General features: G+C 40.4%; 3 protein-coding genes across 3 annotated transcripts in view; 2 read left to right on the top strand and 1 right to left on the bottom strand.

Moving 5' to 3' along the window:
• Positions 1 to 15,939, top strand: part of LOC310748627 (vomeronasal type-2 receptor 26-like) — a gene marked incomplete at both ends in the record, with an annotated part of 390,828 nt that overhangs the window by 181,961 nt on the left and 192,928 nt on the right. The window lies entirely within an intron of this gene.
• LOC310748638 (olfactory receptor 2AP1-like) lies at positions 9,689 to 10,537 on the top strand (the record flags this gene model as incomplete). The annotated part of the gene is made up of 1 exon (XM_083584488.1): positions 9,689 to 10,537. The coding sequence occupies one exon, from the start codon at positions 9,689 to 9,691 to the stop codon at positions 10,535 to 10,537; it is 849 nt and encodes a 282-aa protein (XP_083440614.1).
• LOC310748637 (olfactory receptor 6Z7-like) lies at positions 14,615 to 15,547 on the bottom strand (the record flags this gene model as incomplete). Its single annotated transcript, XM_083584487.1, has 1 exon — positions 14,615 to 15,547. Exon 1 carries the CDS (start codon positions 15,461 to 15,463, stop codon positions 14,615 to 14,617), a length of 849 nt encoding a protein of 282 aa, XP_083440613.1. The 5' UTR covers positions 15,464 to 15,547.

The following is a 15,939-nucleotide window of genomic DNA, read 5'->3' as shown; positions in this document are numbered from 1 at the left end:
GGAAATTGTGAATTTTTTGCTTACGTTGTGGACCAAACACAATTCAGATTCACCCCTAAACTTTGCTGATGTTTCAAAATGCTGAATAGTTTTCTTCTTGTGCTAGGGTTAATTATTTTGTATCTGTTAGCTCTAATACATATACATAAAATGAATATTACAATCTATTGTTCTGCTCCTTTACACGCTTACAGATAAAGCCCAATCAATAGAAAACATAGCCTTTTTGGCCCTATGTGAGGGGCAGGGTAGGGCGTATTTCCCAGGGTAGGGGGAAGAGGGATAAACTCCCAAGTGAGAGCTGAGAGGGCTTACCCTCCTTTATGTAGAATAAGGATTAAGATTTATTTTTATTTATATTTATTTTTATTTAGGCTAGTGTGGCTTTTATTGTATTCTGTGTTGAAAACTTTCAATAAAAAATAATTATAAAAAAGAAAGTATACTCTTCTTTATACAACTATATTCAGTGCTTTTTATAAAAAATGTTTAGGGGTACTCTCATTTTCCTACTCATATTGAAACACTGCCCTTCAATGAGGCCAAACTTAGATTCACAAAATGTGTAGGGGTATACATACCTCTGCGTTGCCCCCCCCCAAAGCACTGACTATATTGATACTTATCTTTAACATCCCCTCACAGCTAGTCTTAAATTTGTTTATATTGTTTTCATCATTACATCATAAGATCCCATACATCCAGAAACTTCTGCTTTGACTGGTGCAGTACTACCATTCAGGTGGGCACAGCTAGGCACAGTCAATCTCCTCCTACTGCCAGCTTACCCAGCCAGGTTTTGGTAATGGACACCAAGTCAGTCACCATATGGATGAGAGTTTTGTTTTGGGCACTGACATGACATTAACACCACCACTAGATGAGAACACAGGCTACTTAAGTCTCTATGGGGTGGTAGCTCAGCACCAATGACCAACATCATCTACCTCCCCCTCTCCTCTGATAATTTTTCCTCTCCCCCATTGCATACCTCTGCTCCCCAAGGCCATAAAATTAGAGACTCCTTAAACCTCCCCACATCTTTCCCCTCTGACCCAGACACCTTGGTTGCTGGTTTTTGTTTGTTCGTGTATTGTGTATTGTGTTTTGTTTTCTTCACCTGAAGGCATCTGCTTCACTTATGGCATCCACTTTGTGTTATGCCAAGCCTCCATACACAAGATGGCCATCTTGTGTATATAATACTTGTTACTGCCAGAAACAACATTTTCTCAAAAGCCCAACTGTGCCCACTGGACTAAAATGGTTGATGAACCTGGTATAATTTCATCATGGAGAATCCCAGTACCAAGAATGGGAGCTAGAAAAGAGGGGCTTGAAAGTTGTAAATATATTTCCAATTGATAATTACATTAGATTTTGTTTTGGTGGTGAAACACGGGGCAATCATATGGAAATAAACTGATATTCCTACATATATGTGCGTAAATCTACTTTTGGTATCCTATCCTTCAAAGCTACTTTATAGTATTGTTAGGGACAAGACCTCCTGGAGCAGTGCTTATTATGATGGAGAAAGCTGCTTCTAATATGTCTAGAAGTACTATTAAGACTGAATTTATGCAGGATCCCTCCTCCCAATTTACAGATGGAAGGCATATCCCATAGCAGATTACAAAAATGCACAATAACTCCCAAATGGGATGCCAAGTCAAGGATAAGGAATTCCTACCTGCTCCCTAAGGGACGCGGGTGACGCTGTGGGTTAAACCACAGAGCCTAGGACTTGCCGATCAGAAGGTTGGCGGTTCGAATCCTCACAACGGGGTGAGCTCCCGTTGCTTGGTCCCCGCTCCTGCCAACCTAGCAGTTCGAAAGCACGTCAAAGTGTAAGTAGATCAATAGGTACCGCTCTGGCGGGAAGGTAAACGGCGTTTTCGTGCGCTGCTCTGGTTCACCAGAAGCGGCTTAGTCATGCTGGCCACATGACCCGGAAGCCGTACGCCAGCTCCCTCGGCCAATAAAGCGAGATGAGTGCTGCAACCCCAGAGTCGGTCACAACTGGACCTAATGGTCAGGGGTCTCTTTACCTTTTACCTGCTCCCTAAAAGTGTTGAACTCCAAAGAAGTTATTTTTCAAGGTAGGCATGCACTCCCAGCGATAAAGGTGAAAATCTAATCAAGTTGACCAACTGATTCCCTGAAGTTGCAGTGTAAAAAGATAGGTACAGACTCTCAAAAGGACCAGAGGGTTGTCATATGCTTTTGGGGCTCAGAGGGGTACACAGTGTTCTGTCCTTTAATTTGCTGCACTGAATTCCCTCACTCCCTAGCCAATACATTGCCGCATTGCTTGTTTTTGCAGTATATTATGTCCCTGATGATTGAGCCGTCACTTCTGTATTTCTCTTAATAAAACCAACATCCTAGAGTACACATATCCCCACTTTGTATTATTGGCATAGCATTCATGCCATAGAACTGAGATGTACACTAGCATTGAGTATGATGAGATGAAGAGAAGGATCTGGGAACTGGTTGTTTGTCATGACAGTGTATATTAGCATGGAAAAAACAGCAACAGAATGAAACCATTGTGAGAACATAAATTAAAGAGAGGTGAGTAGCCATCAGAGAGTGGGACCTTTTCAAGGGTGATCTATCAGCTTTGGAACAGTCTTTCTAGAGAGGCTCACCTGGCACCATAGTAGTAATATGTTCAGTGCCTAGCAGAGAACTTTGCGTTCACTGAAATCTTTGTGTGTCTTTGTCCATAAAATTCTGAAGTATTTTTTACTTCTTCTGAGTTGCCCAGGCAACTTATGTCATAAGACAGCCAAGTTCCTATAAGTTCCTTCAGAGCAATGAATAGAAATAATGGACTAGCCTATGAAATAAACATGCCCCACAAAATAATCTTCCTGAGCTGTAGCTATGTCACTCTGTCGCAGCAACAATCATAAAAAACATTTCTGCAAAAGGTTTTTTTTTTTTTGCAAAAACACACACACAAAAAAAAAACTCCTGTTGAGGTCTGTGAATATAGGAGGTCTATTTGTAATCTCTGATCACAACCATGGAATAATAATAAAAAATGAATAAATTGTAGAGTAGGAAAAGACCTTGAGGATCAGTTAGTCCAACCTCCTGCAATGCAGGAATATGCAGCTCTCCCTGAAACCTTGGCCATATCAGCACCACACTCTAACCAACTGAGCTATCCACTTTTGATTCTTTGCAAAGGATTTGTCGTCCCCCCCCCAATTATTATATGTTTTACTTACATTTTAGAAATATAATTTTTGTGCTTTAAAATGATAAGTAGACTTTGATTTTCCATGCGCATTTGCTATTTTATTTCCAAAATTGATTCATTTCTGTTGAGATTTGTAAACCACTTGGAGATTTCTGGTGAAACATGAAGCAGAATATAAATTACCTCCCTGTCTCTGTATAGATACTTATCCATTTCTCTTTTAAACAGGATTTCATTCTGCTCAATGTTGAGAAACCAGACAATTACAGAATTTATTCTCCTCGGATTTGGGGAATTCTATGAATTGCAGACACTTCTTTTTCTGACTTTTCTCATCATTTACATGGTGACCATAACTGGGAATACTTTGATTGTTGTCCTTGTTGTCACTGATCACCATCTACGTACTCCCATGTACTTCTTTCTTGGGAATCTTTCCTTCTTGGAGGCTTGCTACAGCTCCGATATATTTCCAAGAATGCTTTCATCTCTCCTGACTAGAGACAGAACAATTTCCTTCAACGGCTGCTTCACACAGTGGTATCTCTTTGGTTCTTTGGAAGCTGTAGAATGCTGTTTACTCTGTGCGATGTCTTATGACAGGTATCTAGCAATCTGTAAACCATTGCATTATGCAACAACTATGAAAACCAATACTTGTATCAATTTAGCCGCTGCATCTTGGCTCAGTGGCTTTATTGGGTTTTCTATATTATTCATTCTGGTGCTACAGTTATCATTTACTGGCCCCAGGGAAATGGATCATTACTTTTGTGACTACTTCCCTCTTCTTAAACTCTCTTACAGCAACACCAACTTGGTGGAAAATATGGGTTTCGCTGTGGCTGCCATATTCACAGTTCCTCCTTTTGTTCTAACTTTAACATCCTATTCATATATTATTGCTGCCATCTTAAGAATACCCTCCGCCACTGGGAGACAAAAGGCCTTTTCCACCTGTTCCTCTCACTTGATTGTAGTTTCAATTTTTTATAGTTCGCTAATGATTGTGTACATGTTACCAAAGGGTGAAGTCAACAGAGGCATGGAAAAATTTTCCTCTCTCTTGTACACAGTTTTGCCGCCTCTTGCCAACCCATTCATATACAGTCTGAGAAATAAAGAGGTCAAAAATGCCCTGAGAAAAAAAATTGGTAAACTTGTGTCATGCAAAGCAATTCTCATGAAGTGAATTAATGTGAAGAAGAAGCAACAATGTGATTTTCTCTAGCATCTCTTTTGGTGGGTGATATAAAGGTCAGTCACTGAATTGGATGTGTTGATCTGTCTATTTGCAGTGCATGACTGTTTTAGGGTTGTTGTTTTCCCTGAAGAAAAAGAAATTGGCATAAAAAATATAGATGACAATTAAAAACACATTTAAATGCATATTTTATTATAACACACATCCTTAAATGGTGTTTCGTTCTCAATTTGAAGTTGTCATGGCATTATCGGCCTGTACTAATCTGAATTTGTTAGTAACTATTTTAAAAAAACAACAACCCTGAAATAAATGTTTCAAAGTGTTTTTGATCATCCCCTCCAAAGAAATTGGTCAATGATAATTTTTTATTGAAAATCACTCAAAATTGTTTAATTTCTTTGTTTAATGTCCCAGTCAGCCTTACCTTTATGTTCTATTTTTAAAGTATTTTATGTTTTCCTCTATTTACATACATCTTTTCAGTGAGTCCATGGTATAGAATTTAAAAAAAAACTTAATAAGAAGAATGAAATAATCTATGTAATAAATTGCATTGAATGACAATTTGTAAGAATGTTTATGTATGGGTGTGGGGAGCTGATCCAGTAAATAATGGTGGGGAACTAATCACAGTGCCTGTTTTTCATCACTTATGGGGTTTCATTTGTAACATAATTCCAGTTATTGTCTGAACCCAGGTAGGAGTTTTCTATTGGCAAATTTTTTTTTAAAAAAATGAAATTTAATTTTACAAATCAGAGGACAAGGTAATCAACATGTTAGATCAGGCACCATAACTATTGCATCATACCTTCTGGTGTTTGACTGCTGACATCATCCCTCAATACTGCACTAGAGGTTGTGCCTGTCATAGAATCACAGAATCATAGGGTTGGAAGGGACCCTGAGGGGTATGTAGTCCTACCCCCTGCAATACAGAAATCTCAACTAAAGCATCCATGACAGATGGCCATCCAACATATGCTAAAAAATCTCCAGTGAAGGAAAATCCACAACCTCCCAGAGAAAACATTAACAGCACTACAAGATGAGAGCTACTTAAGTCTCTATGGGGTGGGGGCTCAGCACCAGTGACCAACATTAAGTATCAACCTCCCTCTCTCCTCTGATGATTTTTCCTATCCCCCGATGCATACCTCTGCCCACCAAGGTCTTAGAATTGTTGTTGTTGTTTAGTCATTTAGTGTTGTCCAACTCTTCATGACCCCATGGACCAGAGCATGCCAGGCACTCCTGTCTTCTACTGCCTCCCATAGTTTGGTCAAACTCATGTTAGTAGCTTCGAGAACACTGTCCAACCATCTTGTCCTCTGTTGTCCCCTTCTCCTTGTGCCCTCAATCTTTCCCAGCATCAGGGTCTTTTCCAGGGAGTCTTCTCTTTTCATGAAGTGGCCAAAGTCCTGGAGCCTCAGCTTCTGGATCTGTCTTTCCAGTGAGCACTCAGGGCTGATTTTCTGCAGAATAAATAGGTTTGATCTTCTTGCAGTCCACGGGACTCTCAAGAGTCTCCTCCAGCACCATAATTCAAAAGCAGTCATAGAATTAGAGACTCCTTAAACCTCCCCACATCTTTTCCCTCTGACCCAGACACATAATACCTTGGATGCTGGTTTTTGTTAGTTGTGTATTGTGTATTGTTTTATTTTTGTTTTGTTTTATCCACCTGAAGGCATCTGCTCCACTTATGACGTCCATTTTGTGTTATACCAAACCCCCATGCTGACCATATTGTGTATACAATATCTGTTATTGGCCATGTTTTCTGGGGCTGATGGGAGTTGCAGTCCAACAGCAGTTGGAAGACCACAATTTTTTTACTTTCAATTTATCTTATCAAAGACTGGAGAGAGTCACATATTGAAAGTCTCCTCTTCTCCACAGCTTTGCTCCTTTACCAAATAAAGGCGCCCAAATAAATTTGCTTATATAGAAATGTTTCTGGGTATATGTTCATTTCAGAACTGATGTGCATAAATCTGTCAAAGAAAATATAAAAAATGGCATAACAAAACAACTGGGGTTTGGTGGACATATATACCGGTAAGTCTTAAATATATTGAGGTATATGAATGGAGCTCTACTCATGCACCTGGAGTTCTCCTACCTCTCCCCACCCTTCATACTACCAAAATATGTTCTTCAGATTTTCAGCAGATTTTGAGTGTCTACAGGGAGCTGCTGGGAGGAAGGAGAAGCAGGAAAGGTTCTGCAGCACCATCCAACGTTTCTTGCACAAGAAGAACAGTTGCACATACAATTATAACCCTTGGGATTTATTTAACAGCCCCTATGAATAACATTTTCAAGCTATCCATATTTCTTATAAAAAACAATAAATAAAGACCTTACAAGGGGATAAATTAGAAACCCATTGGAGAGGCAGAATGGCTAAATTCTAAATTCTAAAACTAAACATAATCGCTAAAGTTTTGTATGTTTGTATGCATTTGAAGTTGCAATCAATAAATTGTGGAAGTTGGGGGGGATGGCAGAAGTTGGTAATTTCTATTTTATGGAATGGGAAGAAATCTAGGCTGCCTCTTATAACTACAGAAAGTTTGACAACATGGGAGTATTTCCTCTCCTAATATACTTTTATACCATTTAGCATCAAGCCTTAAATTCACTGCATAATTGAGGGGCACAGAGAATATCATTCTAATCTGGATTTTAATATAAAATAATAGTAAAAATACCACTTGAATATTTACTCTCTTTAACAGGTATATATATTATTTTGATATGTGGACACTTTATCCTACTTCATAATATTTTTTGCAGACAAGACCTCACAGAGTGGTGCATAGTTTGATGGCGAAAGCAGCAACTGATGTGCCCAAAACTAATGTCAAAACTGCATTCATGAAGTATTTCCTCCTGCAAAATTGCAACAAATGATCATAATGTGCAGTGTTTCTATTCCCAATGGGTTAAGACCATCTCAGTCCCTGAGAGTACATCCTACTGAAACCCACAGAGCTTATTTTATTTTTATTATTTGTCACACACAGAGAATTGTGCTGTTAGTTCCAGAAATAAAGCAATAAAGAAGGTTGATATATCAAAGGATGCGCTGGGATGCCAAGGTATGGGAACTGGCCAGGACTCTCAAAGGACCAGATCAATGTCATATGCTCTTTGAGCTCAGGGAGATTCACAGTGTTGTGACATTTAATTGCTGTACAGAACTCGTCTCATTCTCCATACATTCTCTGTGTACAGTAGCTTGTGTTTGCAAAAGATTATTTTTGTAATAAGGCTTGAGCAGTCACTGCTATGCACCTTCCATTACAAGCCACAAACTGGAAAACTCACATTTTCACTTTCAGCCTAAAATTATTTATAGGACAATAGTTTTATTGGCAAACAGTTTATGATTTTAAAATAGATCTGATTTTGTTGTTCTGATAAGGGGTATGCATTACTGGTATGACATTCATGTCACAGTATTGAGAGATACATTAACAATGAATAAGGCAAAGTGAAGGAAAAGATCTAGGAAATGCGTGATCTACCATCAGTTCTTTTTGCTTCATGAAATATCTCAGCCCCGAATAGCAACCAGAGAATGACAGCAGTTGATGAGAAAAAAATGAAGAAAGATGGGTAAATGAAGAGGGAGTGGGGGCTTTTAAATACTGTGCTCCTGTTACATCTTTGTGATCTTTTCAATGCTTGGCAAATTACTTTCTTCTCAGCTAGATCTTTAACTTACGTCCCATGTCTTACTTTCATTGTGGCTGTTTTTTTTTTAAGTTCATATTGCTTAATATCATCTTTTAATATGTTTCTATTCCTATGAATAGGATGTTAAAGTTAAAATATGTTTCTTTGTGTGCTTGTGTGCAATTTCCCAAAGAATGTATGTTATAGGACAGTCATATACAAGGCAGTAATATTTTGCCCAATGTGGGGCTCAAACCCACGACTGTGAGATTAGGGGTCTTAAGCTCTACCCACTGATCTATCCCAGACTTCTTTACAATAATGATCTGGATCCAGATCAGGTCTGGATTCATTTATGCAAAATTTGATTCAAATTACTCAATGTTGTTGTTTAGTCGTGTCCGATTCTTCGTGACCCCATGGACCAGAGCACGCCAGGCACTCCTGTCTTCCACTGCCTCCCGCAGCTTGGTCAAACTCATGTTCGTAGCTTCGAGAACACTGTCCAACCATCTCGTCCTCTGTCGTCCCCTTCTCCTTGTGCTCTCCATCTTTCCCAACATCAGAGTCTTTTCCAGGGAGTTTTCTCTTCTCATGAGGTGGCCAAAGTATTGGAGCCTCAGCTTCAGGATCTGTCCTTCCAGTGAGCACTCAGGGCTGATTTCCTTCAGAATGGATAGGTTTGATATTCTTGCAGTCCGTGGGACTCTCCTTCATGGATCACTGCCTTGTTGTGGCAAAGGGGCAGGGCCACGCAAGACGGAGAGGTCATAGTGGAGAGTTTTGACCAAGTGTGATCTACCTGGAGCAGGAACTAGCAAGCCACTCCAGCATCCCTGCCAATAAAACTCCATGGACAAAGACAACAGGCATATAAAAATTACAGAATAAGGGCAATAATTGATTCTTACTATTAGCTATCTGCCTATTGAAGATATCTAGTTCAGTGCAGCTTGAATGTGGAAGTGAATGACTTTGATGATTGCATAATGTAAGGTGTTCTTCTTGCAATATTTATCAATGTTTTATCCAGTACTGAGATTATGTCTCATTTTAATGTGTCTTAATATCATAGAATCATAGAACTGTAGAGTTGGAAAGGACCCTGAGGCTCAATTAATCCAACCTCCTGCCATGCAGGAATATGCAGCTCTCCCATATGGGGATCAAACCTGAAACCTTGGCCTTGTCAGCACCACACTCTAACCAACTGAGCTATCAGCTTTTGATTCTTTGCAAAAGATACTTTGTTTTACTTACATTTAGAAATATAATTTTTGTCCTTTAAAGTGAGAAGTAGACTTTGATTTTCCATGTGCATTTGCTATTTTATTTCTAAAATTGATTCATTTCTGTTGAGATTTGTAAACCACTTGGAGATTTCTGGTGAAACATGAAGCAGAATATAAATTACCTCCCTGTCTCTGTATAGATACTTATCGATTTCTCTTTTCAACAGGATTTCATTCTGCTCAATGTTGAGAAACCAGACAACAATTACAGAATTTATCCTCCTCGGATTTGGGGAATTCTATGAAGTGCAGACACTTCTTTTCCTGACATTTCTAGTCGTTTACATGGTGACCACAACTGGGAATACTTTGATTGTTGTCCTTGTTGTCATTGATCACCATCTACATACTCCCATGTACTTATTTCTTGGGAATCTTTCCTTCATGGAGGCTTGCTACAGCTCCAATATATTTCCAAGAATGCTTTCATCTCTCCTGACTAGAGACAGAACAATTTCCTTCAACGGCTGCTTCACACAGTGGTATATCTTTGGTTCTTTGGAAGCTACAGAATGCTGTTTACTCTGTGTGATGTCTTATGACAGGTATCTAGCAATCTGTAAACCATTGCATTATGCAACAACTATGAAAACCAATACTTGTATCAATTTAGTCGCTGCATCTTGGCTCAATGGCTTTATAGGGTGTTCTATATTACTCATTCTGCTGCTACAATTATCATTTTCAGGCTCCAGGGAAATAGATCATTACTTTTGTGACTACTTCCCTCTTCTTAAACTTTCTTGCAGTGACACCAGCCTTGTGGAAAATATAGGTTTCATAGTAGCTGTCATATTCACATTTCCTCCTTTTGTTCTAACTATAACATCCTATTCATATATTATTGCCGCCATCTTAAGAATACCCTCCACCACTGGGAGACAAAAGGCCTTTTCCACCTGTTCCTCTCACTTGATTGTAGTTTCAATTTTTTATAGTTCGCTAATGATTGTGTACATGTTACCAAAGGGTGAAGTCAACAAAGAGATGCAAAAACTTTCCTCTCTCTTGTACACAGTTTTGCCACCTCTTGCCAACCCATTCATATACAGTCTGAGAAATAAGGAGGTCAAAGATGCCCTGAGAAATAAAATTGATAAACTTGTGTCGTGCAAAGCAATTCTCTTGAAGTGAATTAATGTGAAGAAGCAACAAATGTGATTTTCTCTAGCATCTCTTTTGGTGGGTGATATAAAGTTCAGTTGCTGGTTTGGATGTGTTGATTTGTCTGTTTCCAGTGCATTACAGTTTTAGGGTTGTTTTTGTTTCCCTGAAGAAGAAAAATTGGCATAAAAATATAAATGACAATTAAAAACACATTTAAATGCATATTTTATTATAACACACATCCTTAAATGTTGTTTCATTCTCAATTTGAAGTTATCATGGCATTACTAGGGCTGTTGTTTTCTTCATTTGTTAGTGACTATTAAAAAAGAACAACCTTGAAATAAATGTCTCAAAGTGTTTTCAATCATCCCCTCAAAAGAAATTGGTCAATGATAAATTTTTTTATTGAAAATCACTCAAAATTGTTTAATCTCTTTGTTTAATGTCTCAGTCAGCCTTACCTTTATGTTCTATTTTTAAAGGATTTTATGTTTTCTTGTATTTACTTACATTTTTCATATTTTTCTGTGAGTCCATGGTATAATATTAAATAAATAAATAAATATTTTAAATAAGAAGAATGAAATAATCTATTTAATAAATTGTGCGGCCCTTCTTCTTCCTCTTGAAAAGTGGGACAGGAAAACACCTCTTAAAATGGCAAACAGCTTGGGTCACAGGAATAAAGAAGCAAACAGGCGTTCCATTTCTGATGTCTCCATGTCCAGAGTGACAGAGGTAGAGACAGGTCTGACTCAGTATATGACATATTATTTGAAACCCAGTCTCCCAGGTCCAGCTCTGCTACTCTAACCGCTATACAACCACCGGCTCTCATATCACTCCTATTCAGCTCTCCAACATGCTGGCAGGGGCTTCACTAACTGAGGGGCTGTAAGCTGTGACTTTACTATCAGAGGTGCCTAGCTAGAGGCATCTGACACCACAGGAGCAGAACACTTTTCTGTCAACCTGCTTGAGCCCTTCTCTAGATCTAGCTCCATACTCCAAATTCCATTGGTCCACTACCTAGGCTCTGATATATATTTAGGGTCAAGCTTTAGGATCCCACAATCTGCTAGGATTCTCTCTCGGGCAGTGCTGGATTTATGTATAGGCTAAGTAGGCTGAAGCCTAGGGCCTCAAAATCTAGGGGGCCTCACCAGCCTGCGAATTCCCAAGCAGGCAATCTCCTCATCCAAAATTGCAAACCCAAGACTTCATATGAGGGCAGGGCAACTTGGGCCTCTAAATCTAGGGGGCCTTGCCAGCCTGCCCACTCCCCACAGTCTCCCCTCTCCCCAAATTGTAAACCCAAGATGTCATGCAAAGGCAGGGCAACTCAGGCCCAGAAACTGTGACACTCGGGGCTAGCCAGTGAGGCCCAATTTGAAGCAGTAGGGCACAACTTGATTTTTTTTTTTTTTGTAGGGCCCCAGGTCACAGCCAAAGTTTGCAAAAAACATATAGATACAAAGAAAATCCATCTAGATGGCCCTGGTATGTGTGTGTGGGGGCCCTTAAGAGCGGCACGCGGGGCCCAATTTGGCCAAATTGCTTCAATTGCCTTAAGGTAAGCCCCGATGAGACTGTGCAGGGGTTGGACTGACAAGCCCTGCACCTTCTAGGTCCCTGGTGTCACTATTCAGAGTACAGACTCAAGGACTTGTTAAGAAATGGGGGGGCACTTATTGGAAATCAGTTTTGTCACCTCTCTCCCCACCCCAAACCCTGAGACAATGAGCCCAGCCACCTTTTATTCACATTTGCATAAGCACAACACTACAGCATGGCCATAAACCTGTACTTCAGTAGCTGAAATATACACCCAATATGTAGCAATGGAGATTTATGTTACTGCTTTATGAATGAACACTGTGTTTCATGAATGGACTCTGTATTTTGTGAATTACCTAAGAGTCACCTATAGGGAGCTCTAGAATCTGACAGCTAACCAATTGGGTACAGTGGTACCTCAGGTTACAGACACTTTGGGTTACAGATGCTTCAGGTTACAGACTCTGCTAACCCAGAAATAGTACCTCAGGTTAAGAACTTTGCTTAAGGATGAGAACAGAAATTGGGCGGCGGTGGCGTGGCGGCAGCGGGAGCCCCCATTAGCTAAAGTGGTACCTCAGGTTAAGAACAGATTCAGGTTAAGAATGGACCTCCAGAATGAATTAAATTCTTAACCCGATGTTCCACTGTACTACCAAACAGCGACCCCTATTGCTGAAAGCAGGAAACCAGCAGGGAATGGTTCAGCTTAGCCTTTGCACTGTTGAATGAACACCACCTGCTGTGCAGATGATGGAGAAAGCTCATAAATTGCATCCATTCTGCTGTCCTGGCCAACTCTATTACACTGGTGTAAATCCTGGGTCACCAGGAGCCCAGAATAGCAGCAAATAAAATCCACTCATACGTCAGCAACTGATAAGATTTGTCATCCAGTGCTTCCAAAGTCTTCCTAAATTATAAAGCTCCGAAATACAGGCCAAAAGAGAGCAGGTCTGGGAATAGCGAGGCATACAATGGGCACCACCAGTGAAAAGGCCCTGCTCACAAGTGGAATAGCCTAGGGCCTCTCTTCAGCTAAATCCAGCCCTGCCTATGGGTGGTGCTGTGGTCTGAACCACTGAGCCTCTTGGGATTGCCGATAAGAAGGTCGCGGTTCGAATCCGCACAACAGGATGAGCTTTTGTTGCTCTGTCCCAGCTCCTGCCTACCTAGCAGTTCAAAAGCATGCCAGTTCAAGTAGATAAATAGACACCGCTGTGGCAGGAAGGTAAATGGCATTTCCATGCACTCTGCTTTCTGTCATGGAGTTCTGTTGCACCAGAAGTGGTTTAGTCAGGCTGGCAACATGACTCGGAAAGCTGTCTGTGGACAAACACTGGCTCCCTTGGCCTGAAAGTGAGATGAGCACCACAACCCCATGGTCGCCTTTGACTGGACTTAACTGTCCAGGGGTCCTTTACCTTTTTACCTTATTGGGGAATCTGTCCTGTGGACAGCTGTGGAAGCAAGCCATTGATGGAACTCACCTCATTTTGTGCTTCATTGGGGCTGACACTGCCAGGCGAAACCACGCTGTGTAGATTGGGCTTGGAATGGAATTACACACATAATTGTGTATAAGTGTGTAATAATAATGATCACAGCGGGTGGCGCTGTGGGTAAAACCTCAGTGCCTAGGGCTTGCCGATCGCATGGTCGTCGGTTCGAATCCCCGCGGCGGGGTGAGCTCCCATCCTTCAGTCCCAGCTCCTGCCCACCTAGCAGCTCGAAAGCACCCTTAAGTGCAAGTAGATAAATAGGTACCGCTTTATAGCAGGAAGGTAAACGGCGTTTCCGTGTGCTGCGCTGGTGCTGGCTCACCAGAGCAGCTTCGTCACACTGGCCACGTGACCCGGATGTGTCTCTGGACAGCGCTGGCCCCTGGCCTCTTAAGTGAGATGGGCGTACAACCCTAGAGTCTGACACGACTGGCCCCTACGGGCAGGGGTACCTTTACCTTTAATAATGATCAAATTAATAATATGAAGGATATGAAGAACAGAACAAAAGAAAAGAAAAGTATCACCCCTTCCTAGCAGAGAAGGTAGGAAAATGTTTATAGAAACTCTCCTTCATTGGAAGTTTCCAAAAAGATTTTGGATGGCCACCTTTCCAGGACTCTTTAACTGTGATTCATGCATTGGTGGGAGAGGACTAGCTAGTGCCTTCCAACTCCAGAATTCTGATTCTATGAAACTCACAGGCACACATAAGCAGGGCAAGGAGGATGAAAGTGGATTGCAGCTCCAGCTGTTGCTGTTAATGTGGAGAAAGGAAGAATTCAAAGGAATGACAAAGTAGGATTACATTATTTTTATTAAGCAGAATACTAAGTATGCATGGTAAAGCAGTATGAACAAAAACACACTTTAGAGACAATTTACTGTAATATTTCATTACAATATTACGAAGAGAACTAGGTCAACTTGCACACTATTTTGGCGTTTTCTTCAGGATGGGGGCTAAAAGAGGTAAAACAGTTCAAGGAAAACACACCTGAAATTCTGATTATGAAGTTGCTTCACAACTGCTTTTTCTTAATCATTGTAACAATTCTCTCCAGCTTCTTGGAGGAATGCAATACTTTCCAAATAATTTCCCTATGGCATGCTTTACCTCCTTATTTCTCAAGCTATATATAAGAGGATTTGCGACAGGGGGTAGGGCTGTATACAAGAGAGAGAAAGCTTTGTTCAGATCACGGAGTGCTTCTCTCTTCGGTAACATATACACTATCATGATGGCTCCGTAGAAGGTAGAAACTACAATAAGATGAGAAGAGCAAGTGGAAAATGCTTTTTTCCTCCCAGTTGTAGAAGGAATTTTCAAGATGGTAGTTATGATGGCTATGTAGGATGTCAAGGTGAGGAGAAAAGGCGGCAGGGTAAATATGAATGCCAGGACAAAACTCATAACTTCCACTAGGTTGGTGTCACTACAGGAAAGTTTTATAAGTGGGATAGTATCACAGAAATAATGATCAATTTCATTGGGGCCACAGTATGTTAACTCTAGCATAAAACTCAAAAGTATTAAAGCAGCTATAAGTCCATTTATCCACGAAAAAACTGCTAGTTGGATGCACATTTGTGCATTCATAGTTGTTGTGTAATGCAGTGGTTTGCATATTGCTAAATATCTATCATATGACATTACTGAGAGAAGATAGCATTCTGTTGCTATTAGGTAACCAAAGAAAAAGAACTGCACAAAACAGCCACTGAATGAAATCACATTTTCCTCAGTCAACAAGCCCACCATCATTTTGGGCATGACATTTGATATATAGCAAGTCTCTAGGCACGATAAGTTTCCAAGGAAGAAATACATGGGTGTATGTAGATGCTGATCAACTACCACTAAAATTACAATGAGTACATTCCCAATCATGGCTGTAATATAGATCAATAGGAAAACAAAAAATAGGATATTTTGCCATTGACCGAATTTTCCAAAACCCAAGAGGATATATTCTGTAACATTCATCTGCTTTCCTCATGTAGTCTGTTCCATAGTTTATGAAGTGCATTCATCAGAGATTAAAGAGATCTTGGAATCTATCTTTGAAAAAAGAGATAACATTAAAGTTAATAGATTAGCCTGGCAGGTGAATTACTTGACCCAGAAGAGCAGCAAATGAACAGACAGGACACTAGGAGTTGGGATGAAATCAGGCCAAATCTTTATTGATGGCACCAAGCATGGTACAGGTTGGAATGGCAGCAGGGCCAGGATCAGCTCATCATTCCACTCACCTGATGCTAGTGGAATGGAATCCAGCAGTTGGACTAAGCCAAGCCTGCACCATGGGAGTTGGCCAGTGCTGAACCTTGTCATGGTGCAAGCCAAGTTGGCAAGTTCTCACT

Source organism: Podarcis filfolensis, assembly GCF_964270895.1.
Source record: "Podarcis filfolensis genome assembly, chromosome: 13".
NCBI classification, from domain to species: Eukaryota; Metazoa; Chordata; class Lepidosauria; order Squamata; family Lacertidae; genus Podarcis; species Podarcis filfolensis.
This window is presented reverse-complemented; position numbering and strand designations above follow the sequence as displayed.